The sequence below is a fragment of the Hippocampus guttulatus genome, chromosome 18 (assembly GCF_054856545.1).
Source record: "Hippocampus guttulatus isolate MCC_2025c chromosome 18, RoL_Hgut_1.0, whole genome shotgun sequence".
In the NCBI taxonomy this organism is placed as follows: Eukaryota; Metazoa; Chordata; class Actinopteri; order Syngnathiformes; family Syngnathidae; genus Hippocampus; species Hippocampus guttulatus.
The window spans coordinates 9,563,382-9,589,703 of NC_141278.1; the positions used below are offsets into that span (position 1 = coordinate 9,563,382).

The 26,322-nt window shown below is 44.9% G+C and overlaps 4 protein-coding genes across 6 annotated transcripts; all 4 read left to right on the forward strand.

The window, feature by feature from the left end:
- The first annotated feature begins 464 nt into the window (after window positions 1-464).
- On the forward strand, window positions 465-6,576 carry LOC147191105 (activity-dependent neuroprotective protein 2a-like). Of its 2 annotated transcripts, none has more exons than XM_086137461.1 (5): window positions 465-737; window positions 1,889-2,009; window positions 2,075-2,182; window positions 2,368-2,907; window positions 3,154-6,576. In XM_086137461.1, exons 2-5 carry the CDS (start codon window positions 1,902-1,904, stop codon window positions 5,254-5,256), a joined length of 2,859 nt encoding a protein of 952 aa, XP_085993587.1. In that variant the 5' UTR covers window positions 465-737; window positions 1,889-1,901; the 3' UTR covers window positions 5,257-6,576. The 2 variants fall into 2 exon arrangements, with proteins under 2 accessions (XP_085993587.1, XP_085993588.1); XM_086137462.1 differs by having other exon boundaries at window positions 2,075-2,174.
- Window positions 6,577-8,598: 2,022 nt separating this feature from the next.
- On the forward strand, window positions 8,599-14,518 carry LOC147191106 (V-type proton ATPase subunit C 1-A). The gene is made up of 13 exons (XM_086137386.1): window positions 8,599-8,795; window positions 9,681-9,862; window positions 10,036-10,103; window positions 10,751-10,836; window positions 10,916-11,010; window positions 11,265-11,356; window positions 11,436-11,534; window positions 11,637-11,705; window positions 11,827-11,919; window positions 12,870-12,963; window positions 13,035-13,132; window positions 13,408-13,531; window positions 13,938-14,518. Exons 2-13 carry the CDS (start codon window positions 9,731-9,733, stop codon window positions 14,034-14,036), a joined length of 1,149 nt encoding a protein of 382 aa, XP_085993512.1. The 5' UTR covers window positions 8,599-8,795; window positions 9,681-9,730; the 3' UTR covers window positions 14,037-14,518.
- Window positions 14,519-15,032: 514 nt separating this feature from the next.
- On the forward strand, window positions 15,033-17,517 carry LOC147191107 (uncharacterized). Of its 2 annotated transcripts, XM_086137604.1 has the most exons (4): window positions 15,033-15,325; window positions 15,389-15,495; window positions 16,257-16,402; window positions 17,035-17,517. In XM_086137604.1, the coding sequence occupies exons 1-4, from the start codon at window positions 15,174-15,176 to the stop codon at window positions 17,155-17,157; spliced, it is 528 nt and encodes a 175-aa protein (XP_085993730.1). In that variant the 5' UTR covers window positions 15,033-15,173; the 3' UTR covers window positions 17,158-17,517. The 2 variants fall into 2 exon arrangements, with proteins under 2 accessions (XP_085993730.1, XP_085993731.1); XM_086137605.1 differs by having other exon boundaries at window positions 15,184-15,495.
- A 1,736-nt stretch (window positions 17,518-19,253) lies between these two features.
- On the forward strand, window positions 19,254-24,665 carry otud6b (OTU deubiquitinase 6B). Its single transcript, XM_086136550.1, has 8 exons — window positions 19,254-19,518; window positions 19,905-20,053; window positions 20,113-20,190; window positions 20,259-20,459; window positions 20,558-20,672; window positions 20,757-20,818; window positions 22,863-22,969; window positions 23,043-24,665. The coding sequence occupies exons 1-8, from the start codon at window positions 19,443-19,445 to the stop codon at window positions 23,146-23,148; spliced, it is 894 nt and encodes a 297-aa protein (XP_085992676.1). The 5' UTR covers window positions 19,254-19,442; the 3' UTR covers window positions 23,149-24,665.
- The last annotated feature ends 1,657 nt before the right edge of the window (window positions 24,666-26,322 follow it).

The window sequence follows — 26,322 nt, forward strand, 5'->3', positions numbered from 1 at the left end:
CTTTAAAATTTTCTTCGAAAATAGCTTTCCCCAATTTTTGTCTGAACTAGTTTGTAATCCTGCTTTTCACCACTTTGCTCTAATTTGCGAAATGGGGGCCCTGTTTGGGATTGGCTAATAAAAGTGGCATGATATGACGTCACCCCAAAAAGGCCGCCCATTTAGCTCACTTTCCCGACCTCCCATTGGCCGAGCTCCGCCGTGTACCACGTGATCACGCTAGACAGCCCCCGTAGCCACGCCCCCTAGAACGAGCTAGCATTTCAACCCACAAAACCAATTAAGAAATCCCCAAGTCTAAAAGTTTATTTAAAAAATTGTTAACTCGAACTCTTGGAAAGTCAGTTGTAACTCATTAGCAGGCTAGTAAAAAGTTACTTAGCCAAAAAGCTAGGAGGTCGCCCATTGGTCAGTTTGTGTGGTATGCAAATAACATAGCCGGACGTCACATCCTGAACTTCAGCGCCATTTTTTCCGTCACGGCGAAGAAAGGGGACAAAAAGCCGTGCAAAAAATTGCCAATGTCCTTGTCCTCGGCTCACTAACGAGTAACGACGTGTTTTAAAACCCCGAAGCGGCCGCACAGACGCACGGGATGCGGTTCCGCTGAGTGCGACGGCGGAGGAAGACGGAGAGAACTCTGCGGGCGGGCGAGTGTTGTCGCTGGGGGACGAGTGGAGGAACTGTGGTGAACGCAGTGCGAGCATAGCCGAACCCTACATCGGAGCCCGGCGCAGGTAGGCGTTCGCCGGCGGGGTTTCTGTCGTCAGGGGGCGGGGAAGGAGGCTCCTCTGACCCGGCGTGATGCTGTCACCGCGGCGCCCAATCACTCGGGCGCGCACGCTTGCCTTGTTTACACTTATTGGTGCCCAGTCCCCACTCGTTCCACGCATTTCAAGTTAATTCATATTTCACGTCACTTAACTTGGCACAATTCTTAACAGTATTCCGTTTAAAATGTAAATAAATTATTATTCATTCGACAGTGATTGAAATTATATTCCTTGAGTGGTTAGAAAGGCGCCCACAAATGTATTATTATTATTATTATATTCATTAATTGAGGATGATGGCTGCTGGAAGATTCGAGCACTGAGCAAGCGTCGTCCGTCCAGTCAGATGGCCGAGATGTCATTAGCTACGCCGCTCATATCCACTAGGGGGCAATCATGCGAGAAGTCATTTTGGAATGCTTTCATAAAACAAGAAAAAACCCCACACAAATTAAACAAGCAAGTATCCAGTTACCTTAATTCACTTTTTGGGGATGACCAGGATTTAAATATTTGTTGTTGTTGTTTTGTTTTGGGGGAGGAGAAGCATTATTAATAATTTATTTATTTATTTGGGGAGGGGGGACAATTAAAAATGACTGATGCAATTACGGTTTTAAGCAAACGATTTGCAAACCTGGGATACTATAGGATTGTGTGGAAGTCTTAGTTTTTATATTCTTTTTTGTAAAATATCATATTCACAATTTCCTTTGTTTATTTAACACTTAAACCTTTTTATTTCAGTATGATTTTATTGTTTTAAATTTGCATTTAATTTGAAATTTGAGTCAAACGTCATGAGGTCATGTGAGTGTCTTGCCTTTTGTACGGACAAATTCACTCTCCAATTCCCAATCCGTTTCATCAATCCTTTATCAAGCTAACATGAGCCTCAACTAGGATAACAAGATTCCCTACCTTCCTCCAATAAGTGAGCTCTGACTCGTTCTCATAGTCTAAAAGCAGTCAAAAAGGAGACGTCGATGGTCAAGGATGAAACAGGAATATAAATATATATGACATGCTACAAGTTAGCGCGACAATGCTTTCTTTCATTGGTCCAAGAAATGCGCGCCAAAGGAATGGCATTAACCATGTAATTTTGTCTGAAGGACGTGAGCAACAATGTATCAGCTCCCGGTGAACAACTTGGAGAAGGTCCGCAAGGCGCGCAAGGCGGTGAAGAACGTGTTGAGTGAAATCGGCCTGGAGGACTGCCAGAAATTTCTCGAGGTACTCATTTATAGCTCAACGTAAAATAATAATGACGTTCACTCTTCGTTGTTCATCTGGTTTAGGAGCTGGATGGTCAAAAGATTGAGGAAGACTCAGAGGAAGAGGATCCTTTGCTGGGGACGGAGTGGACCGACTTCACTGACGGATACAACGGACGACTACGTAAGAAGGTGACTTTAGCTAACGGCGAAAGGTAGAGATTGGCTGATGAAGCTTCGTGAAGCTCTTGAGGCCTTTACCATATTAATTGGGGAAAAAGTCCAAGTCTCAGAGCCTCACTGGCTTTGTCGCACAGATTTTAACGTTAGGGTTCCCCCACAGCTAACTAACTGCCTTGTCCCCTGTGTCTCCCCAGTGGCCTTACCGCTCACGCACCATGTGCTGCATCATGTGCAAATACTCGTCCAAGAACATCTACCACTACCGCAATCATGTGGCGCGCTGCCACGAGTACCTACAGCGCCTATGCTCACTCACCTCCTGCCAACGGTGCATTTTCGTGGCCCACCCGCGCGCCGTCAAGAAGCACATCCTGCTCTTCCACAGCGGGCGTGCAACCGATTCGGCGGTGCCGGTGGCACCGTCTGGCGTGGCGACCACTACGACGACGACGACGACGACGGCGGTGGCGGGTGGCGCAATTCACCGAGCCGTTGAGCGCTACAAGTGCAGGAAGTGCTCCTACCCGTCACAGTCTGTCTTCGCCATCAAGAAGCATATCATCCTCAAGCACATGGAGGGTGTGGCTGAACAATACATTGGGTACCGGCATCCCATAGCGGGTTCCAACGCCAAGCTTTACTGCTGTAAAGCGTGCACCGTCAACACAGGCAACCTGGACCAGATGCTGCACCACTTGCTGGTGGACCCCAAGCACTACAGCATCAGCACGCAGGTAGGGTTGCAATAGTCTGGGAATTTTCAAACTTGGACAGTCAGAGAAACTTTTGGAAATGAACAGGAATGGAACCAAGAATTTACAACCTTGAAAGTTGTTTTTTCAGAGGAAACGTAAGCCTTTCAGGGACAGCGCTTACTACAGTGGACAGCTTATCATGTTATCAGGTTACAGGGTGCATGAAAGGGTTATTGGGGGGGGGAAATATATTTCATATTCACCGTTTTGCAACCCTACTCACAGGTGCAGGCGATGATTTATGACAACAAGGCGGGTCCCGCTGCTGTCCCCCGGGCCATCTCCACAGCTAACGGCAACGGTCTCTATGTCACGTTACCCAACCTGGCGCCCAAGCCCATGAACAGCAAGCCCTTTGTGGTGCCCAGCAACGGGCAGCCCGGCAGCGGCACTGTGGTGGCCTTACAGCAGCTCCAAGGGGCGTCCAACAGTGCCACCCTGATCTGCGCTCCCGGGAGCAACCAGGCTTTCCTGCCCCCACAGGCGTCGGCATTGGTGCAACTGGCGAGCGCCGAGGCCAAGGGTTTACTCCAGCCCGGTGCCACCATCTCCCTGCGGGGATCCTCGGTTGTGCAATATCCTAGCGTGAAGCCGCCGGCCCCGGCGGTAGTGGCCTCGCCTCAAGCGCAACAGGTCCTGGTCCCGGCGCCTAAACCCGCCGTGGCGCAGGTGCCACCGGCCAACCAGGTGACTCTCCAAGGCACCATGCTAACCTCCCAGTCGCTGCTGAGCCACCTCATCCCCACCGGCAACCGCGTCAACGGCATGCCCACGTACACCTTCGCGCCGCTGCAGGTGGCGGTGCCCGTCACGCAGAGTTCCACCAAGCCCGCTGAACAGACCACCAACCAGGCCAAGAAGTGGATCACCTGCCCTCTCTGCAACGAACTCTTCCCTAGCAACGTCTTCGACATGCACATCGAGGTCGCCCACCAGACCAAGTTGGCCACGGCCCGCACGGAGAGCCTGGCGAGCCGAGCGGCGTTCCTCAAGAAGATGCCCGACAAGACCATCAAGTGTCTGACGTGCAAGGTGCTGCTGTCTGAAAGGAGCGTCCTGCAGCACCTGCTCCACGGCCTCAGCTGTCTCTACTGCTCCACCTTATTCTTCTCAGTCAAGCAGCTGGCCGAGCACGTCAAGAAACACAACCCCACCGGCAAGCTTTACTGCGACTTCCTCCGCCAGAACTACAAGATCTACACGAAGAGCAACGCCGGCCTCCTGATACCGTACTTTGACGTCACCACCGAGGCGCCGCAGGAAATCCTCGGGGAGTGCGAAGTCAACCTGGCTCTGGTCACCAGCTCTCTGGAGCTCATCTACGTCAAGCTGCTGCCGAGCAGTCGGTCCGAAGTCTGCGCGGCGCCCGTCAAAGTCAATGCCTCCTGCTGCCCCTTCTGCAATGAGAAGTTCCAGGCGGAGTCCAAATACCTGCAGCACCTGAAGCAGAAACATTTGGTGGCTCCCACCATCCACGCCATCCTCAAGACCGACGCCTTCAAATGTATCTACTGCAACGGGGTCTACACGGGCAAGGTGACCCAGCAGGCCGTCATGCTGCACATCCAAAGATGCCGCTGTTCCCCGAAGCCACCGCAGGTTCCCAAAATCACAGCCCCGCCGCCTCAACTGGTGGCCAAAGCCCCTCAGGCGCCTCGCCAGCCCTCGGGCCTCTACTTCCTCCAGGTGCCCCAAACCGTGACGGTGAAAGCGCTGCAACCGAAGCCGCCGGCGCAGAACAAAGATCAGCTCGAATCCACCAAGAGGCTGGAGGCCGCCTTGAAGCAGGTCATCGAGATCAACAAGCGGGAGCGCGAACAGAGAGCGTCCGTGCGCCGGAAGGAACCGCCGGAACCCGAAATGGAAGCGGACCCCAAAGTCAAGCTGGCGCTGGAGCCGCTGCCGCAGGACCGCCGCGGGTACGAGGAGCGGCGTGACTTCATCGCCCGCTACTTCAACCTCCGGCCGTACCTTAACCGCATCGAGACGGAAGAGCTGTGCCGCCGCCTGTCGCTCAGCAAGTCGGAGCTGGTGGCGCTCTTCAGCAAGAAGCGCATCCGCTGCATGAAGAGCTTCAGCGGAAGCACTGCCAGCGTGCTCTTGGGCTTCGACATGGCCCGACTGGCGCAGCTGCAGCACCCGCTCCACATTCCCGAGCAGAGGGTCGTCGAGACGAGGGAGATTCAGTTGGACGAGCTGCCGGAGTTAACGGAGGACGCCACGACGCGGCCGGCCGATGCCGCCGAGGCGGCGCTTGAACCGGAACCGATGGATGAAAGCGAGATTGACAAAACAGCTGCTGAGGTGCCTATGGAGCAAAATAATTGACATGAGAAGGATACTTTGAAAGCCCCAGACATGACATAGGATTTGTTCAGAATTTCCAAACACTCCCGTGAGTAGCAAAAAAATCCAGGAGTAACCTAACATCGTACACTGTGTAATGGTTGATGGTTTGCCTATACAGGTCCTTCTCAAAAAAATTACAGAAAATAATGAACCTTATCACAATATGCACATTTTTTGAAAAGGACTCGTAGATGTCACAAAATAGTCGCAAAGCATTACTTTTCAATTGCACGGGACCTTGCCGCAATCTTGTGACATCTTGGTGCACATCATTCACAGCACAAAGACAGAAAAGCCAAGTTTTTCAACCAATAACGGAGGACAGGTTACAAAATATTCTAGTAATCTTTCTAATTTATATTCATATTTCCCTACTTTGTGGCCACAAATGAGCGCTTTGTGCGCACATTATATCTTCTAGGGGCCACCAAATAATTTGTCGTGTCTCGGGTCCAGTGAACTTTCCCCTCCGAACCTTAAATTGTGACAATTTATAAGCAAATTATGCCCCCCTCCCCCCAAAAAAATACACTGTACTGTAAATACTTATAAGTAGTAGCAAAGCCCTATTTCAGTTTAAATGGAGCTACTCACATAAACTGATGGCATACGATCATTTTTTTATGGGAACAGTAAAACAGCTTTTTTTTCCAGCAACTGATGGATAGGTTTAAAAAAAAATCCCACTAAAATTCGGGGTTCACTGTAATTTTAATTGTAACAGGGTAACGGCGACGTGACGCCGTCGTGTGGTTGTAGTACTTTTTTGGTCCACTAGATGTTGCCATTTCTTCCCATGGTGAGGTGACTGAAAAGCACGTCTTGACCTATCCACCCCCTCCACCCGTTCTGCTTTCCACGCCCACTTTTTGTTACATAAATGTACAGAATTTTATTTTTCGCTTGTATGCTAACACATAACTGAGTTAATCCCCCCCGCCCCCCTTTTGAGTTGTTGCAATTTATTTTTCCACGGGCTTCCGGACCTAATTTCCCTTCTGTATATTTAATATTTTTTTAAAAGGTGTTGAAAATGTGTAATAGTGTACAGGTGACGATTTCATAAAAATAAACTCACGTTTAGTTTGGGTCGCCACGTACTTGCGCATTTAGACACTACAGTGTATCACGGTGTGCTTATCTTCTGTTCTCTACTCCTGACAGCATTTTTTTTTTTATTTGACTGTATTTGGTGGGCGGAGGGCATTTCCCAAAGTAAAACCTCAACCCCTACTTCTCTTCTCTCCTCAGTCTTTCCGCAACGGTGTTGTACCAAAATAAAAGTGCTTTCATATCCTGTTTGGTTATACTGTATTTAATTTAATTTATTTTATTTCGCAAGTGTGAAACTTGAGGTCTCTCGGGCCACTAACCTGCATGTTTTATGTGTTTCCCTCCTTCAACACACCTGCCTCAAATGATCAGCTTCTCAGGAAACACTGCAGGAGCCTGATAACGATCCTGATCAATTGAATCGGGTGTGTTGGAGGAGGGAAACATCAAAAACATGCAGGATAGTTACCTTTGAGCATCGGAGTTTGACACCTGTGCTCTATAGCTTTAGTTGTATTACTGTTTTAAAGTTATATAGATCATTTAATATGTTAGTCATAATTTAAAATGTCCATTCATCCATCCATTTTCTGATCCGCTTTATCCGCACAAGAGGGGCGGGGGGGGGGGGGGGGGTGCTGGAGCCTACCCAGCTGTCATCAGGCAGTAGGCGGGGGCACCCTGAACCGGTTGCCAGCCAATCACAGGGTACACAGAAACGAACAACCATCCACGCTCTCACTCACACTTTGGGAGTGTTCAATCAGCCTGCCGTGCATGTTTTTGGAATGTGGGAGGAAACCTGAGTACCCGGAGAAAACCCACGCAGGACCGGGGAGAACATGCAAACTCCACACAGGGAGGCCGGAGCTGGAATTGAACCTCTGCACTGTGAGGTTGACGTTAACCACTGGCCAGGGGCGGTTCTGGATCAATTTCACTGAGGGGGCTGGGCTGGGGCCAGGGGCTTTGATGGGGGGGCACATTCAACCCAGGGCTAAAAAGACAGATTCGAAATCTTATTTGACTTTTTATTTCTTCAGACTTGGGTGTCTTGAAAGGCGCTTATAAATAAAATGTATTATTATTATTATTATTATTAGGAGGGCTAAAATGTCTGCAAGCGTAACAATACGTCTGTTGAGAATATTCAAGCCAGGGGATGATATGGTACCAGCCTGCCGGGGACAAAAATTGCAAATACACTGAAGCTGATGTTTTACATGCATATAATTATCCAAATTTTAAAAGGCAATGTCTTATATATTGATCCTGTTAAATAAAAATTAAAATAAAAAGGGAGACTAAAAAAGTTACACGCACACACGCACACACGCGCGCACACAAACACGCGTATACACACACAGAGACGCACACTCACACACACGCACGCACACGCGCACGCACGCACACACACACGCAAATAGCACTCGTGTCGTGGTAATTTCCTTCTCTGCGGACTGCTTCTCATTTTCCCGCTCATTTTTAAATGGCGCAGCGCACTAAAGGGTCCGACTAGAATGTTAAATCACGCGCTTTGGTTCCACCTTTCGCGTCGGCGACTCGGCACGACTGCGTAATCTGCGCTCGGAGGGGGGGCCACAAGGGGGGCCAGAATCGGTGCTACAGGGGCACTGGCCCCCGTTGCCCCCCCCCCAGAACCGCCAGTGGCACTGGCCCACTGGGATGCCCCAACTTTTTTTTTAATGTAAGTATTTTAATTTGTTTTACAATTAATTATAGGGGTAGCATCTGCTGTCGAATTTAGTCCAAATGATTTCAAGACTCAAAAAAATAAATTTGTAATCTCACTGTACGAGCTCATTAATCGTAAATGACTATTGTTTCTTGAACTACTGACAATGCATCACTTCCTTGTTTTCATTTGGCCATTTCCCTCTGCTTGTGGTCATCAAATCTTTTCGGTCCTTGAGGGCAAGATGACTGAAGCGTACTCTGTTGCAATGCTTTAATCACACCAGGGGCGTCACTCTTGAGTCAAAATTGATGTCACTCAAAACCAATACAGTACTCTCCGAATGAATTGCTTTCAAAGACTATCAATAATTCAAAATATCAATTTTACATTCAGTTGCTCAAACGTCAACATTACAAATCATGAATTCCTTTTTAAAATGAAAGTATGGTATTCAAATGACAAAATCATGCATAATACCGAAATGCGTAATATTTCCTCTCTTTAAGAAGTCAATTCACGAAACTTTTTTGGTCATTGAAGGCAGCATGGTGACGTTTGCGCAACGCGCATGCGTGCGCGCACACCCTCACCGTCTCTGCTAATCAGCTGACCGGAGATGCTAGCTAGGCTGAATTGAAGGACCTCTGGGTCGCCACGACGCTATTATTAGCAGTAATATTTATTAATATTTAGTGATATGAATGGGAATCTGCGACTGTCTGACTGAAACCCACCGAGTCAAGCGAACGGTGAAGACTGTGTTTCGGTAAGGACGGCGACGAAGCAATTGACGAATGTCGTGACATGGCTGAATGCTAATAGTAACTCGCACATATTGGTCATGTACCATTTTAATATTTGTTGATAATGTTTGTTTCCGGCTATTTTTGTGTCGTAAATGTGTCGAGGAAATGTTTAATATTCTCTTCTGCGTATGACGGTCATATGACAGCAACTCTTCTGACGTCATCGCCATGCTGCAGAGGCTGAATGCAATGCGAGAAACATTCACAGTAGTGAAAAGAGGAACAAAGTCATGTCATGAGGATTTAAAATTGCTCACAAGAGGAGACATTAGTTACACAATCTGTTGCCATCCGATAACGAACTAAAAGCTAGCTGCCTTTGCACATGCTTATTTTTGGGTTAACATTGTTGTGGTAGGAGTTTGCATTCATGTGCAGCTCTTATGCATCAGCTCTTATTCTTAATATTGTGGCCGGTAAATAAATGTCATAAAAATACATTTTTAAATACTTTGAAAATCACTGCACGACTGAGAAAAGTCCGCAGCCCCTTAAGTGACACAAAAAAAACATGTTCCTCATTAGAAACTTCCCCATCCATACAAGAAGCTTTCTCATTAGAACGAGAAAGTAGTTTTCAGGAAAGAGTGTAAGTCTGCTCCCATTGTTGTGTTTAGCGAACACAAGTTGGGAAACAAAATATGACCCTAATCACTTGTTTGGGCTTGCCATGAAGGTCTTCTTCTTCTCTTTTTCAGTTGCTACAGGGGCGTTGAACAAGAGGTAGCAGCAGAAAAAGAATGTCTCGTTAGGATGAGAAACTTTTTTTCCCCCATGTGACTTTAGGTACTCTGTAGAAAAAATGTCATGTCTATTTTTATGTATTTTTTCCCCAACCACTGCAGTGCTCCTCCTGCATTAGTTGAACTCTCCTGGAAGCCCAACAGCAGCCGCCATGACGGAATTCTGGTTGATCTCTGCGCCAGGTGAGAAGACGTGTCAGCAGACATGGGACAAGCTGATGGTGGCCACCACGCGCACCAACAACCTCTCCACCAACACCAAGTTCAACATTCCCGACCTCAAGGTGAACAAAATGATCTCAAAACAAAGTCATTGTGGCTAACAGAGACAAGCTAACATAGCAGTCAACAACATCACACAGCACCAGGCTTGTTCCTGCCAGTATGTGTTGCTGTCTTTACCACAGCACAGGTGGCATTTGTCAAGCTGAAGTACTGATTTTAGTATCTGCGACAGGTGGGCACGCTGGACGTCCTGGTGGGTCTGTCCGACGAGCTGGCCAAGCTGGATACATTTGTGGAAAGGTGACCAAAGAAAATGGAGTGAAGGACCACTATCCATCCATCTACCATCCACACCACACCAAAAAACAATTTAGACTGATCTATTAACTCTTTCATTCCACGAGACGTACTTGTACGTCTTTTTAGAATTAGGCCCAGCCTACCAAGGACGTACTTGTACGTCTGTCTTTTTTTTTTTTTGCGTCATAGAGAGGAGGAGGGTCTGATGTAATCTGTGAATGAGAATAAGCCGTTTGCATTGTAAATCATGTAAAAAAGCGACCAGTAGGCGGCAGTAGTGCCTCACGTGATTGAAATGCATGCTTTTACAAAAAGCTATTTTTCTCCATTTTTGCCCGGGAATCGCCATTTCCATCGAACTTAGCCATTTTGTAATGCCGATTGCTGAAGAAGGGAAAAAGATAGAAACTATTTTTTTTCTGCTGGAAGAAGAGAGTCCAAACTTTATTTTGGTAGGCTCCACGTTTATATAGCATTCGAACCAAATATTCTGTGGGCCTTGCAAGATCAGTCAAAATTCAGTAAAACGCTCCAGGGGGTTGCTCCAGTGAAAATGGCTGCGATTGAATGAGTTAATCATGACCGTGCATGTTTTTGGAATGTGGGAGGAACCTGGACTGGCTCTTTATTTATTTGTGTGAATGCAGTGTGGTGAAGAAGGTGGCTCAGTACATGGCCGACGTTCTGGAGGACAGCCGGGACAAAGTTCAGGAGAACCTGCTGGCCAACGGACGTAAGACATTGCTCCCCTCGTCCCTGCTTCTTCTTCTTCTCAAAGCACTCGTCGATGGTGTCTTATTGTCATTGGACAGTGGACCTGGTCACGTACATCACCAGATTCCAGTGGGACATGGCCAAGTATCCCATCAAACAGTCGCTGAAGAACATCTCCGAGATCGTCTCCAAGGTGGGTTGGAGAATTTGGATGCTTTGCCTTAGTTGCTCATTGGCATCTCTTCTTTATCCTCTGTGAAGAAGGACTGATATTACTGTGGCCTACTGAGTCAATTCTGTATGTCTTTGTTATACTCCCCCCTGGTGGCCAAAGTCCTACACACCAGAAAACGGTTTAATTCTTGAACATCTATGATGTATAATTTTATTCATCACAAGTATGGATTATTGGCATTTCATCAGTTTCTATTCTTTGTGACTTTCCAGCAAGCAACGCAGATTGACAATGACCTGAAGGCCCGAGCATTGGCCTATAACAACCTGAAGGGGAACCTGCAGAACCTAGAGCGGAAGAACGCGTGAGTGTTTCTTCCGTTAGTTTGTTTGCCTTTTGCGAATGTTGCAGCTAAACCGTAAAGCGCTTTTGACCTCCACCAGGGGGAGCCTGCTAACCAGGAGTCTGGCCGACATTGTGAAGAAAGATGACTTTGTGCTAGACTCGGAGTACCTGGTCACCATGCTGGTGGTTGTTCCCAAGTAGGTTGCAGGTGTTCGAAATTGGATAGAACTGAGTTTAAATTGTACGGGAACTCAAAATAGGCATATCTCAAATCATCTTTTTTTTTGTGCTGGAATCAGGACGAGCTTTGTAGACTGGCAGAAGACGTACGAAACCCTGGCGGAGATGGTGGTGCCGCGTTCCACTAAGTAGACGCTCCACCCGTGCAGACACGTTTCATTGTCGAGCGCTCCTCGCAATCAGCGTGAAGAGCGAAGACGTCGACTCCTGCGTTAGCTCGCCATGCTAACCGGCCTCGTCTCTCTGCAGGTTGCTGTTTGAGGACAACGACAGTGGCCTGTTCAGCGTCACGCTCTTCCGGAAGGCCGTGGATGACTTCAAGCACAAGGCCAGGGAAAACAAGTAAGTGTGCAAAATCAACTCATCAATGAAGGTACGGTAATTTACTTACCGTATTTTCCAGACTACAAGTCGCTCCTTAGTGTAAGTAGCACCAGCCATAAAATGCATAATAATGAAGAAAAAAAACATACATAAGTCGCACTGGAGTATAAATCACATTTTGGGGGGAAATTTATGTGATAAAATCCAATCCCAAGAACAGACATGTCATCTTGAAAGGCAAATAAAAATAAAAATAGAGAACAACAGGCTGAATAAGTATGTTACAAGCTAACGTTACATGACGCATAAACAACGAAAGTGCCTGGTATGTTCACGTAACATATTAAGACTTATTCAGATAACTATTGCATAAAGAACATGCTAACAAGTTTACCAAACCATCAGTGTCTCTCCAAATCACTAAATCCAATGAAATCTTCATCCTCGGTGTCTGTCTGAAACAAGTCTGCCAACTCTGGAGGTAGAAGCTGTGGCGCTTCCGATTCTACATCGCTTACGTCACGCATTGTCGACTTATCACACAGGCATAGAGCGCCCTCTTGTGGTTTAGTGTGAAAATAACACGTGAAATGATATAATATTGTGCTAATAATTTCACACATACGTCGCACCAGAGTATAAATCGCACCCCCGGCCAAACTATGAAAAAAACTGTGACTTGTAATCCGAAAAATACGGTAGTTGTGGGAAAGGAGAGCTATCGATTTCTCACAAGTGTCTGTCAGTGACAAAGCAAAATGTTGACATTTTGGCTTGAATGTGATTCTTTTTTTTTTCTTTATCTCCATAATAGATAGAAAATTTTCAATTCTGAATATTTTCAAATTCGCCCACTTTAACTTGCCATGGAAATTTCGAGTCTACTTTCCAGGGATTCGCCGTAAATTTTCCACCCAGGTCGCAAAAATGCCAGACGAAATGATGTGAACGTGCGTTGTTGTGTTCAGGTTCACGGTGCGCGACTTTCAGTACAACGAGGAAGAGATGAAGGCCGACAAGGAGGAGATGACGCGCTTGTCCACCGACAAAAAGAAGCAGTTTGTATGTTGTCCACACGCACACGCACACGCACGCTCGTGGCCCTTCACCGTTCCCGTTGTGGTCCATTTTAGGGTCCTCTGGTGCGGTGGCTCAAAGTCAACTTCAGTGAAGCCTTCATCGCGTGGATCCACATCAAAGCGCTGCGTGTCTTTGTGGAGTCGGTCCTGAGGTGAGCCATTGAAAAATATCCACTTTTTTATATTGACTGGCTATCTTTTAAACTTTGCATCCAGAACAGTCATTTTAACCCTTTCAGGGACAACGGTTACCACAGTGAACAGCTTATCATGTGATCAAGTTACAGGGTGCATGAAAGGGTTAATATGGACCAAATACTAATCCATACTGAATAAAAGATATCCTGTACATGTAATGGCTCAACAACACCACGAATGAACAAAACACGCTAAAAAAAAAAAGTGGAAATGTTTTTGTTGTACACAGGTACGGGCTTCCGGTGAACTTCCAGGCCATGCTGCTGCAGCCCAACAAGAAGAACATGAAGAAGTTGCGGGAGGTTCTGTACGACCTGTACAAGCACCTGGACAGCAGCGCCGCCATCATCGACGTGAGCCGAACAACGGCATCGATGAACACTTTGCGCAAACTTGATTCACCTTTCACCAAACCGTCCGTCCCCTTCTTTTCCAAAGCGCGCGCTTGCGTCGCCATGCCGACAGCCGGTGTCAAAACGTCATTTGGAATTTTATAAGAAGTCTGCCATTTTGTTTAGAAGCAGACATTTTGCGAGTTAGTTTGATTTCATTCCAAATTTGCAAAGTTAGAGAAAAAAAAATCAGCCTTAGATACCAGTTCCACAAATCAACACGAAATTTTGTGACGTCCATCATGACAGGAAACACACAAAAAAGGCTTCTGGACTCGCGGTGAAAATTTAATAGGAAGTCAGCCACTTTGGGTGAGTTTCAGGGCTCACAGCTTGATTTTATTTTTTATTTTTTTGTCCCTCACAGGCCTCCATGGACATCCCCGGTCTGAACCTGAGCCAGCAGGAGTACTACCCGTACGTTTACTACAAGATCGACTGCAACCTGCTCGACTTCAAAGTTTAGACGCGCCGTTGTCATCGCAACGGTTTTACATTCTTCCCCCCCCACCCCTCCGTTTTTCCCCTCGTCTTAATCTCAATTTTTGTTCCCGTTCCATTCCGCTTTCAAAAGTCAAGGAGGATCGATTCAAAGTGATGAAAGGGGTGGCTGGACATGCCCATCTGCTATCCAAAGGCATTGATAATCCTTCATTTATATTGTCACAAGTGTCGTCCGACTGGTACACAAATGGAGATGTATATGATAAATATATTATTTATTTTAAGTCTCTAAACAGTCAGTGAAGATTTTATTTGACAGTGATGTGAGTTCTTAACGTGTTTGTTTCAAGTTAGATGTTGATCATCCCCCACGTTAAAGATGCACTCTATTTGCTGACTGTGCGCTTCTGTTAATTCTGTATTGATCCTTTGCTCGCTACTGTAATGCTGCCCCGATGTAAACATATTTAAAAAGAAAGCAAATAATAAATGTGAAAACAATGATTGTCGTGAAAGGCAAACTGACTGCTCAATTTAAAAAAAAACATTTGCAAGATGAAAATCAACAATAATGCAAGCAAACACAAATACTACACTACCAAAGAAGCACATGAATGGGTAAATGTTTATTGGAGTCAATAAGTAATTCGTTGGAATCTGTAGTTTAATCTTATGAATTGATTATTTTATATCTATCTATCTATATATATCACCTGTATAAGTGTACTGTATTTAATAAATCTGGCCATAGGATCTTGAAGGATGTACTTAATCATTTGACCTAAGCATTGTCAGGGTGTACCTAATAAAATGGCCTTAGCATGAGCTTTTTAGGGGCTGTTGCTAATAATATGTGCAGAACGTGATATATGAACGTGCCCAATAACTTGACCGCAGTGTTAATCTTTAAAGGGTGTGCCTAACAATTTGACCGGAGGAATATCGTCGTCGCGGGTGTGCCTAATCGTTTGGCCAAATCATAACCACTGCGCCCATCCCCGCATTCGAAGTCTCACTTTGTCAAGTGTTCCCAATGTTCTGTCCAGAAAACTCTTACGATGACGACGGCGACGACATTGACGAGCCGAGCACTCGGCCAATCAGCGTCGCCAGGTAGACTCGACCCCACCCCCTGTCCCTCGATCCCTCCTTCGTTCGGATGACGCACGTCGTGTGGTCAGACGGGTCAGCCGATGCTCTCAGAGGGACCAGCATCACCGGCACGGCAGCAAGAGTGAGCCCAGCCTCCCCCGAGCGCTTCCGCGACGGCGTCATGAAGCACGAAGGTTCCGGCAGGATGAGCGCGAGGACGTAAGTGGGCCCAGGCCGCCTTTGGGCGCACCTGTGGCTGATGATGGGCTGCGGGGGGAGCAGGGCGGACGCGATAATCGAGCCGAGGTACCACGAGAGCTGGACCAGAGACACCGAGTCGACGTGGCTCACCAACACCGATGTGGAGGCTCCACTGTCGGTCGGCAACAGTAAGAACGACGCCTCCACACCCAGACCCAACCCGCGTTTTTTCTTTTCTTTTTCGGCCGCTACTAAAATCTTGTGAAAAGCAGTGGTGTGCAACCTTAGGCACATGGGCCGCATATGGCCCTTTCACTGTATTTGCCATTCACAGTATGAAGAGTTTTTGAGGACGAGTACAATGCAGGCAAAAAGTGAGAAGAGAGGACCTTGACACCACTCACATTTTTCTAGGCTTTCATCCAATTAAATCATTCATTTAGAGTAGCGAGTGTGCCAAGTAAATTGTAAATGTGCTGTTACTGATATAGCACTTTTCTACCTTTGGTACTCAAAGCGCTTTACATTGTTTTTCTCATTTACCTACTGATGGCACAGCATCAGGAGCAAGTGGGGGCGGGGGGGGGGGGTCAATATGGTGCTCAAGGACAACAAGTTTGAAATGGCTGTGGTTCGAACTCTCAACCTCTGGTGAAAAAGTACACATTTTACTGTGTATGTATTTTTTATTTTATGATGTTATTTTTATTTTTTCTGGGGTGAAATCCTTTGTTCAAATAGCTTCGCAAGTGGATCAAGAGGGCGTTTATGAGACAGGAAAGCACTGAATAAGCAAGAAATATTTGAAATGTTTTGATTTTTTTCAACCAATTCAAATGTCTTATGAGAGAAGGTTTGCAAGTGTAGCGAGCGGTGATATGCGCGAGGCCGGCAAACGGTGGAAGAAACTTTCTCCTCTGTTGATCTGGCAGTTAATTGTTGTCGGCAGGTAAGGCGTTCGAGGCGGGCCTGCGTGAGAAGAGGATGGTGACCACAGGCACGCAGTGTGGCAAGCAGACCCTCACCAACAACACCAGCGCAGCCTGCAACCATCATAGGAGACCCAGGGGCTCGTTCAGTGACGAAAGACTTTCGGTCATGCCGCATTCCATTTGCACACTAAAACCAAACATGATTTTCTTTGCCAAGGGCTAATTTAGCCTATGGCTCTGATTATACTGCAGTTGTGCCTTAAGGCAACAATAACAGAAAAAGAGCAGCAGAAATAAGGTGTTTTTTGTTAATCAGCCAATCAGTTGAATAACTGTTTAAAATAAATGAAAGTATAATGTAATGAATTTTAGTTTAATTACAATTTAAACAGATGTAATTTCATATGGGTATAAAATACTGTCATCTAAAGGCTGCACATTAATTAGCTGGTCTAACAAAAGCAGATTGAACAATATGAGTACCAAGATTGACCCTTGGGGCACTCCATAGGTTAGCTTTTTGGTCAAAGACACCCCAAACAGTTTCAACAAAGTACGTCCTGTCCTCTTGGCAGGATTTGAAGTCTAGAGCAGTTCCAAGAATTCCCACACAGTGTTCTAACTTATTAAATATTTTAAAAAATTCCACTTTATGGAATGGGCATTTTGTCTGCATTTTCTTTATGGACTACGGAGAAACTTAAGACTGAATTAATGTTCAAACTTTTACATATCATTTTAAGAGGTAATCTCTGTGTGCAATGTTCTGAACTCTCTTTTCCATGAATTTCCCAGCACGCCAGTCGCGACTCCAAGTGCAAGACCTCCAAGAAGACCGGCGCTTTGAGCAAGGACATGCAGTCCATCGGTGGCGGTGGCGACGATGATGAGTCCTGCAATGCGTGCGACGAGACGTGAACGCCACCCGGAGCTGCGCCGCTGAAACGACCTAGTCGGCCCAGCCCCAGGGCTCATTCGGAGTCGATGTTTCCGAAAGCGCTGCAACGCACCCCCCAGAAGAGTTTGGGATGCTGCCATCTTTGTGCCCACCCACCACCTGTCCCCCCTCCTCTTGCATGCCAAAGCAAAGTTGGCGCTCAGGGAGCGGATCACTGTGCCACAGCGCTACAATCGGCTTCACTTCTTCTCTGTGCACACGCGCTCCCGTTTCAGAGTGCATCAATTGACTTTGATTGTTTTTTTTTCTTCAAAAGAAACCAGAAGTGCTGTTTTGTAGAGAGTCTCTGCAAGATGTTGAAAAACACCCGCACGTGCCTACGCTGTTTGACGCTTTTGTTGGTCATTGGAGTGCTGTGTCACTCGTGCAGAAACCCATACATGACATGGGAGGAAAAATATACTCATTCTTGCATGTGACATGCTAATTTGTACATGAAAAACACTGATTTCTGTGTACAAAATACCACAAATATACAAAAACTAGTCATTTATGCGCACAAAATACTACAAAAATGAACTGGTCGGCAGCCAAACACTAATTTATATTGACAGAATACTCCTTGAACAAAAATACAAACAATGCGATGCAATTAGTGCTTATGAAATAATAATTTGTATGAACAAAGGACTAGTTATGCACACAAATCAGAAAAATAAATAAAAATACAGATTGATATGATCTAATTTTGTGAGCTCAAAATACTTTCTGGCCAGGAAATATGAAAAAAATACTTATTCGTGCACACCAAAAATAATTTGTGTGCACTAAATAATTATGCTACAAAATCACACCTCCCAAAAAATTGTGCTCATAAATTACTAACTTGGGCGGATGAAATGCTATCTTGTGTGCACAAAATACTACAAAAATACAAGTCAATACAAATTAATGTCCATGGAATACTAATTTGTGCATGTGAGATGCTAATTTGTCCACCTGAAATGGAACAAAAATTTGAAAAATAATTTGTGCGCACAAAAACATGCATTTTAATGTCGTGTCTGAGGCTGCGCACTCATTTGCTTGTCCAAAAACCGCGAAAAAAGCTGTCTTTGTCAGTAAAACAAACCAGTTTGCGCAAACGCCATGTGCCATGTGCTGAATGGCCATCAGAGAGCGTTGTTGAGTAAGCAAATCCAAGTGATGCTTTGAATTTAATTCGGACGTTTATTAATAAAACGTGGAAAGAAAAAAAAACATGACATGTGTTATCCATCACGAATCTACTGTAAGAATTTAAATAGCACAAGAAAACCCCAAATATTGTCTAAAATTGTATGTTAGATTTCTATCATGTCACAAAATTGTTCCGCAGTTAAGAATTTGTATAGTAAGCAGCATCATTGACACCCTTTTTGGTTTGTGTCTCTTTTGGTCCTTGGATATTACGTTTGGAAGCGGATATTAAAAATAGAAAAGCGACTGGTTAGTTGATTTTTGGTTTAAACGTGGAAACCCTCAAATTTAATCACAGCTTGATATCCTAGATTATTTTCAAGTTTTAGTTTTACAACGAAAATAGAATATAGTCCGAGACACAAATGTAAAAAAACGAGTCGTCCCTTCCCGGAAGTTGATACTGACAGCATTTCCCCTACTGACCAAGAGATGGCGACAGTATGTAAAGAGAGCCAGAATGACGTACTTTATGGTATGTGATTCATTTTTATTTTTGTGGCGTAAAATGGAAGGACCAATTTCCAGGGTAGACTAAAGATGTCATCATGAAAAGGTCACCCGGTGGCGCTAACAGAAGAAGGATGGTTACTGACCGTATGACGTCACAGATACTTACGTTTGCTCGGTGGCGTCCGGTTTTAAAAATGCAGGGTAAAATATGCAACACTCTTTTAAAAAAAGTTATATTTTATTATAGTTATTATAGTTTAATATAGTCTATTATAGTTTGACAACAAATATATAAAATTGTGTATATTAAAAAAAGAAATCTCGTCAAAATGGAATACCGAGGCAGCGCCTTTGTTACACCATCCGGCCAGAGGGGCGCTATAGTCACTCGCCCTATTGCGACAAGCGAAAAAGACACTCCGGAAGAAAAGGTCCCTGTGCGCAGCACGTTTTATTCATTGCCTTGATGAATGTTTTGACGCTCATTTGGTCAAATTTCAAGATTTAAATCATATATTGGATACAACTTTATTGTCAGATGTGCTGTGTTTGTAACATACATGTAATCTTATGAAGATCTTCGTGTAGCCTACTAAAAACCAAATCGTTAATCATGGACGAAGGCGATGTCGAGACGCCGGAGGAGCTGTTACTAAAGCAGCATCGTAGGGAGAAGAAGGACCTGCAAGGTATATTTTCGATCATCTTTCGTGTTGTCAAGTCAAAATTAGTTATATAGCCCTTAATCACCAACATTCCCTACGGGCTTCACATGCCCTCAGTTAACAAATATTAACGACATTCCCTGATCTTAACCGACAGGAAGGCAAGGACAAAAAGGTTTACGTACTAGGTGTTCATTTAACAATCTTTGTATGGTGCTGATAGGACGAGACTGCACAATAGCTACATGATTAAAAACGGTGCATATTATTAAATTAATACCCGAATGACAATATCAAATTACAAACTGAACATGACGTAGTAAAGGCAGAATGTTGTATTTTACAGCCTAAACCAATATTTTCCATGCTCACTTTGCAGTCAGCTGACTGAACTTTTTGTTTTTTGACAGCCAAGATCCAGAGCATGAAAAACAGCGTTCCCAAAAACGACAAGAAAAGGCGGAAGCAGATGACGGAAGAAATCGCGAAGATGGAGGCCGAGCTAGATCACAAGCATGACGAGGAGCTGCGGCAACTCGTGTCTACGTCTGACACACAGGTACGGCACTAATCCACTTCTTTCAATTCACTTTCATCCACCACGGATCTCCTTTGAAGGTGGAGGAGGCAGTAAATGGAGTGGAGGGGCTGACGGTTGAAGAGCAACCTCGTGTCACCAAAGCCCAGAAGAGAAGGGTGAGCTCCAAATTCAAGCGCTCACAACAACTGGAGCTCCAGTATCCTTTACTGAGCTATGCTTCCAGAACAAGAAGGCTGCCCAGGAACGGGAACGCGAGAACAGGATCGCCGAGGCCGAAGTGCAAAACCTGCAGGGCGAGCGCCACCTCGAGGGCGTCAAGCTGGCAGAGAAACTGTCATCGCGCGGGCTTCAGATCAAGGAGATTTCCTCCGATGGCCACTGCATGTACCGCGCCATCCAGGACCAGCTGGTGCGACGAGATGAGGTACAAATGTACACTGATGATTTTCTGTCTAGATGAATACAAGCCTCCACCCGTCTGCAGTCGAGACAACACCCGCGTTCTGTTGTGTTCTATCAAAGTCCGAGTTGAGCGTGAAGGAGCTGCGGTGTCGGACGGCGGCGTACATGCGGGGCCACGCAGACGATTTCCTGCCGTTCCTCAGCAACCCCGACACGGGCGACGTGTACACAGCGGGTACCCAAAAGCGCAGCACGTTAACATGATTCGTCAATTACTTTCATCCATCCTGAAAATCGTAATGTGTGGGTTGTTTCGCAGAGGGCTTTGAGAAATACTGTAACGACGTGGAGCACACGGCGGCATGGGGCGGACAGCTGGAAGTGAGTCTTGAACCTAGCAAATGTATTATTATTATTGTCTGAGTCAAATTTTCAGGTATTTTTTTATTCATTGCCGATCAGGCAAAAAGCTTGCTAGGATTCATAGTTGCTTGTGTCAATTAATACTGCAGCTGCAACATTTTTATTTTTTTATGAAATGAATCTTATGTTTAAAAAAAAAACAAAAAGTTGCGTTAATTGATTTTTATGTTTCTGGTCATTAATTGATGGCAGTGACCGAAGATATATTTGGAAAATAATTTGATTTGAACAAAGACTTTGTTTGCAATAAGCAGCAGCGGACCAACCGAGTCAGTTATTTTATATAACTGTAAAATTAGACCCCAAAAAAATGAGACCGTGGCAAAAAGCTGTGAAATAACAGCTCAACAACTGCAAATTTGTTTTACCGGTATTTGTATATGTTCAACAAATACTATACTATTTAGAATGTGTTCAAATTTTTTTTTAAAACAATTTAGTATTTTTAATTAGAGCTGTCAGTTTAGCGCGTTATTATCGGCATTCGTGTAAATGAATTTTAACGTGATTAAATTTTTTCTCGCGAGATTAACGCGGCACACGTCAAAGCGGATTTTACGTTGCTCTATAAATAAACCGGAAACAAAACAACAAGTGCGCTGCAGAAGTCCACGCCCATGTCTGTTTTGCCAGCCACGGCAGTGCGAGACACCGAAAACAGATACTTGGAGTTTATGAATGGAAAGTTTACTTTTAAAAAGTTGCCAGATTGTTCCACTGACAAGACCAAAGTTACCTGTATGTTTTGCAGTCGTAAACTGAGCTATCATCATAGCACGTCGAGTCTGAAATACCACTTAATGGCCAAGCACTCAGCTGATGTGAGTACTCCCACACCACGTCTAAGACAGACGGGTATGGATCATTTCAAAGCGAAGAAAATGGATGACGCGACTAAGAACACATTTGCTGAAGCCATAGCTAAATGTATGGCTTCTGCACGCAAGCCTGTCAACATGTCCACCGCTAGAGCTAGTTTCGGTGGAGCTCCTCTGTGTTCGTCTGACAGTGACAGTGCGCTGAGGCACGTCGAGAGTTCAGCGGTGCAGTCGGAGCGACCACGCTGAAAATAAAACGTCTCCAACCAAGTGTAGTCATCCGAAATGATGTCTACACAAAACCATAGAGAGACTTCCGCGCAAGAAGGACCAACAGAATCAACATAGCCTGACTGCTGTGTTCAAAGCAAACTTGAGAAAAACGAAATATGCAATCATGGCTTAAATCCACGATAGGCTGAGTACCAGTTTACCTTAGATATGTGCACTTTATAATTTGAAAGTGCTCTCTAAATACAGTTGAGTTGTTTTGATTCCCTAAAAAGAGCTGTTATAGGAGCTGTTGTGCGGCAAAATATTTTTTTCACACTTGTTGATAGACAGTAATATTGTGTGAGAGATTATGTGTGAATAACTGCGCCAAGTGAAAAATGTTCATGTAAAATTGAAAATCGAAATTGTTGTTTCAGCAAATATTTGCATTTTGCACATAGAAAACGGATCCATGATTTCATGTTGATGAGAGCATTAAAACGGGAAAAAATAGGACAAAAAAATAAAAGGAAATTCAGCAACGATAAAAAATGTGTGAGTAATCACGATTAATTGTGTGTTCATTTGAGTTAATTGACGGTTGCATTTTTAATTCGATTAAATATTTTAATATATATTTAATATTTAACTGAATGCCCCCCCCCAAAAAAAACATTTTGTACATACTGTACTACGGGTTATTTCTATTTGGGACTTAAAGTCTTAGGGCATCAACATATTTGTTGTTTGTCGCTCAACCCTTTGTGGAGTATAACGTCTCATTGAATATTTAAAGTTTGACATCCCGACCACTCGACAAAGCTATATCGGAGGATTAAAACACACAAATTCTTACCAGGACATCGAGAAAAAAAAAAGGGGGCGGGTAGCATATGTGAGCATATTGGTCGCGCTATCGAGACCTGCTTAAGTACATCTTATGGTCCGAATCCCTCATTATCTGTGACCAGCTGCAAGCACTGAGCAGAGTCCTGCGGTGTCCCATTGAAGTCATCCAGGCCGATTCACCGCCCATCAGCATTGGCGAGGAGCACGCCGGCGACCTCATCACCCTCATGTGAGTTCTTTATTCAAAGAAATATATCCCCCCCCCCCCCCCTTCACATCTGTTTTTATGTATGGCTTTGCAGCTACATGCGTCACGCTTACGGCCTGGGAGAGCACTACAATTCCGTGGAGCAGCTCAAGGAGCCGGCCGACAACAAACGAGCCGAGTGCGAAAGGACAGAAGGCTGAAGAAATCGGAGCGGTAGCTGGGAAAAAGATGAAAGGAATGGAGGAGGGCGAGAAGGCTGACGGCAAAGAGGAATCAAGGATAGGAGGAAGCTGGACGGACGGATGGAAGGAGGCTCACTGTCACCTATACTTGGATTTTAAACCCGACTCCGAAAGATTAGGATCCCCCCACCCCCTTTACTAAATCGAGGCTGCATTGTATGCACCGCCCTTGTGAGACATTCAAATTGCTGTGATGATCTGAAATTGAAATGTCATGCCCCCCCCCCCCCCCCCCAAAAAAAAATCAGCAAGGGTAGTTGGCTCAATGCCCATTGATGAACATTTGAGCCTTGGCGGAGGCCATCAAGACATTCAAGCATTGCTTAAGGCAACAAAAGAGTCTGCGGGCACTTGATGTCCCTCCCGGTTGGTTCAATGGTTGTATGATCAGAGATGAAAGTGGATTTTCCTGAAAATTCCGGAGGAAAAAAAAAATATATATGTACACACGCACCTGGCCGATCACGCATGAATTAGTTTACACAAAAACGCTATTCAAATACTCGACATTCAATGATTAATCGTCCTTTTGTGTACGCACGTGCACCCTTTGTGGCTTCCGTTCTCGCCGAAATTTCGAAATCTCCGAGATATGCCGAGGCCATGAGAATGCGAGGCGAGGGTATTACTGTTGTGGCGACGCCATTCGAGCCAACCGCGCCTCAGCAGTAGATAGTCCGCTGCTCTCTGCTGTGCGTGCGTCAGCGCCAACATGTACGCAAGCGCGTCTTTTGATTTCAACCAATCGGCGCCGGCGCAACCGACGTCACACGCGACAACAGCTAAGCTAACCGAAATGACACTCAAAGTCGGACGGGCACGTTTTTCTGCCAATCTGTGCATTTCCCTTTTTGTCCAAATATATTTTTTACGACAACTGTCTTGTCCACGGCGTCTTTTATTCGTTCCACCGGGGTTTAGCAAGTGTGTTTATAAAGAGACGAAAATCTCTTTACTGTTACCAGTGTTAGTGCCTCAACATGGCTACGCTCGTGAAAGCAAAACAACGAACTCAAACGCGTGTTCATTCGGTGTTGTCAACTAATATCTGGATTAATTTTAGGCAATTCTTCCTCAATTCTCCGGAGAAATTTTCATTAAAATTTAAAATTCCGGGAAAATCCGGAGGACTTTCATCTCTGTATGATCTATGAATAACTCTGCTGGTCTGTCCGATTTCCCTCCCAGCCTTCTAAAAATAGCAAGCAGGGAGAAATAGAGCAACAGTGACCAGCTATATGCTTTCCCTCCAGCTTTTCGTCCTCTTGGCTGTCATGTGACTTTATCAGGCGGTCACCTGCAAAAAAAGTAAAAAATGGGAGTTGGGGGGGTGGGACAGCACCAAATCCTGCCGTCAGCCTGCCTTTTCAACGTATATTTGACATGCCTGTTTGGATGCTGAACATTTCCGCTGTGCACCTGAGCTAAGCGGGCCACGGAAAAGTAAATTAAAAATAAAATCTTCAGTGTCTAAATTTTGTCCTCCACTTGCATCGTGCAAAACGCCATACATGGGCTCACCAAAGTATTTCTCGTCTTAAGCCGCTGTTCTCCGCAGGCAGCGTTTCTCAAATAGTGGGGCGCGCCCCACCATTTCAAGTATGAAGTATCCGGTTTGTATTGCAGCAAAGGGAATCAAAACTAATTTCATTGTATTTCAGTGCAGAAAGGGTTCTTTTTGGCAGCACCTCTGACTGTTCAATCACCAACATTTTCACAAGTGATGTGTCAGTCGCGAACGAGCCGGTACAAAGAGCCTCTTTGAAGCGAACGATGAGCCGTTTTTAGATGAAAAAAACGACAATGTATAATAAGGCGTTTTTTGACGAAAAAAATGACCGTGTGTAGTAAGGCGTTTTTCGACGAAAAAAACGACCATGAATAGTAAGGCGTTTTGAGCCGAAAAAAAAGGACCACGTATATAGTAAGGCGTTTTTAGCTGAAAAAAACTACCCTGTATACTAATGCATTTTTCGACGAAGAAAAACGACCATGTATAGAAAGGCGTTTTTAGCCGAAAAAAAATGACCACATACAGTAAGGCATTTTTAGCTGAAAAGAACGACCGTGTATAGTAAGGCGTTTTTAGCCGAAAGTAATGACCATGTGTAGGAAGGTGTTTTTAGACGAAAAAAACGACCATGTATAGTAAGCCGTTTTTAGACGAAAAAAACGACATAGTATAGTAAGCCGTTTTTAGACGAAAAAAATCCACCATGTATAGTAAGGCGTTTTTAGCACACTGGACGGGGTTTGAACCCGCGCTGCCTGGACGGAAAGCCAGCGTGTATACTTCTACACTACCAGTGACTGTGAGTTTCTTTGCATGATAGGCATATTTGACATGCACTCTGGAGGGTTTGCAGGAAAATAACTGTTTGGTGTTGTTTTTCGTACGTCACTGAGCTGGGTTTGAACTGGAGTTGCGTGGACGGAACGCCGGCGTTTATTCCACTACACCACCAGTGACTTTGATTTGTTCTGCACGATAGGCATATTTGACATGCACTTTGGAGGGTTTGCAGGAAGATTACGATGTTTTTTTTCGGGCGAAAAACACCTTACTTTACATGGTCGTTTTTTTCGGGCTAAAAACGCCTTACTATACATAGTCGTTTTTTTCGTCTAAAAAATGGTCGTTTTTTTTTTCGTCTAAAAATGCATTAGTATACAGGGTCGTTTTTTTGGCTAAAAACGCCTTACTATATGGTCGTTTTTTTCGGGCTAAAAACGCCTTACTATACATGGTCGTTTTTTTTTCGTCGAAAAATGCATTAGTATACAGGGTCGTTTTTTTGGCTAAAAACGCCTTACTATTATACATGGTGGTTTTTTTCGTCTAAAAACGCCTTACTATACATGGTCGTTTTTTTGGTCGTTTTTTTTCGCTCAAAAACGCCTTACTATATATACATGGTCGTTACACAAAGGAGTGCCAGAGTGGGAATCGAACTCCGCACCTCTCGGCTGTGAAGCTGACGCACTAACCCAGGGGTCGGCAACCCAAAATGTTAAAAGAGCCATATAGGACAAAAAAACAAAAACAAAAATGTCTGGAGCCGTAAAAAAATAAAAGCTTTCTATAAAACTTACAATGAAGATAACACATGCTGTATGTATGTAGGAGACTGG

Excerpts from the sequence above, each read along its gene's own strand:
- LOC147191105 (XM_086137461.1), top strand. The coding sequence starts at position 1,902 with ATGTATCAGCTCCCGGTGAACAACTTGGAGAAGGTCCGCAAGGCGCGC. Across the intron at positions 2,010-2,074 it reads ACTGCCAGAAATTTCTCGAG|GAGCTGGATGGTCAAAAGAT; the intron begins GTACTCATTTAT and ends CATCTGGTTTAG. Across the intron at positions 2,908-3,153 it reads ACTACAGCATCAGCACGCAG|GTGCAGGCGATGATTTATGA; the intron begins GTAGGGTTGCAA and ends CCCTACTCACAG.
- LOC147191106 (XM_086137386.1), top strand. The coding sequence starts at position 9,731 with ATGACGGAATTCTGGTTGATCTCTGCGCCAGGTGAGAAGACGTGTCAG. Across the intron at positions 11,011-11,264 it reads TCTCCGAGATCGTCTCCAAG|CAAGCAACGCAGATTGACAA; the intron begins GTGGGTTGGAGA and ends GTGACTTTCCAG. Across the intron at positions 11,920-12,869 it reads CACAAGGCCAGGGAAAACAA|GTTCACGGTGCGCGACTTTC; the intron begins GTAAGTGTGCAA and ends TGTTGTGTTCAG.
- LOC147191107 (XM_086137604.1), top strand. The coding sequence starts at position 15,174 with ATGACGCACGTCGTGTGGTCAGACGGGTCAGCCGATGCTCTCAGAGGG. Across the intron at positions 15,326-15,388 it reads GGCAGGATGAGCGCGAGGAC|GGCGGACGCGATAATCGAGC; the intron begins GTAAGTGGGCCC and ends CGGGGGGAGCAG. Across the intron at positions 16,403-17,034 it reads TCAGTGACGAAAGACTTTCG|CACGCCAGTCGCGACTCCAA; the intron begins GTCATGCCGCAT and ends TGAATTTCCCAG.
- otud6b (XM_086136550.1), top strand. The coding sequence starts at position 19,443 with ATGGACGAAGGCGATGTCGAGACGCCGGAGGAGCTGTTACTAAAGCAG. Across the intron at positions 20,460-20,557 it reads AGCTGGTGCGACGAGATGAG|TCCGAGTTGAGCGTGAAGGA; the intron begins GTACAAATGTAC and ends GTTCTATCAAAG. Across the intron at positions 20,819-22,862 it reads CATGGGGCGGACAGCTGGAA|CTGCAAGCACTGAGCAGAGT; the intron begins GTGAGTCTTGAA and ends ATCTGTGACCAG.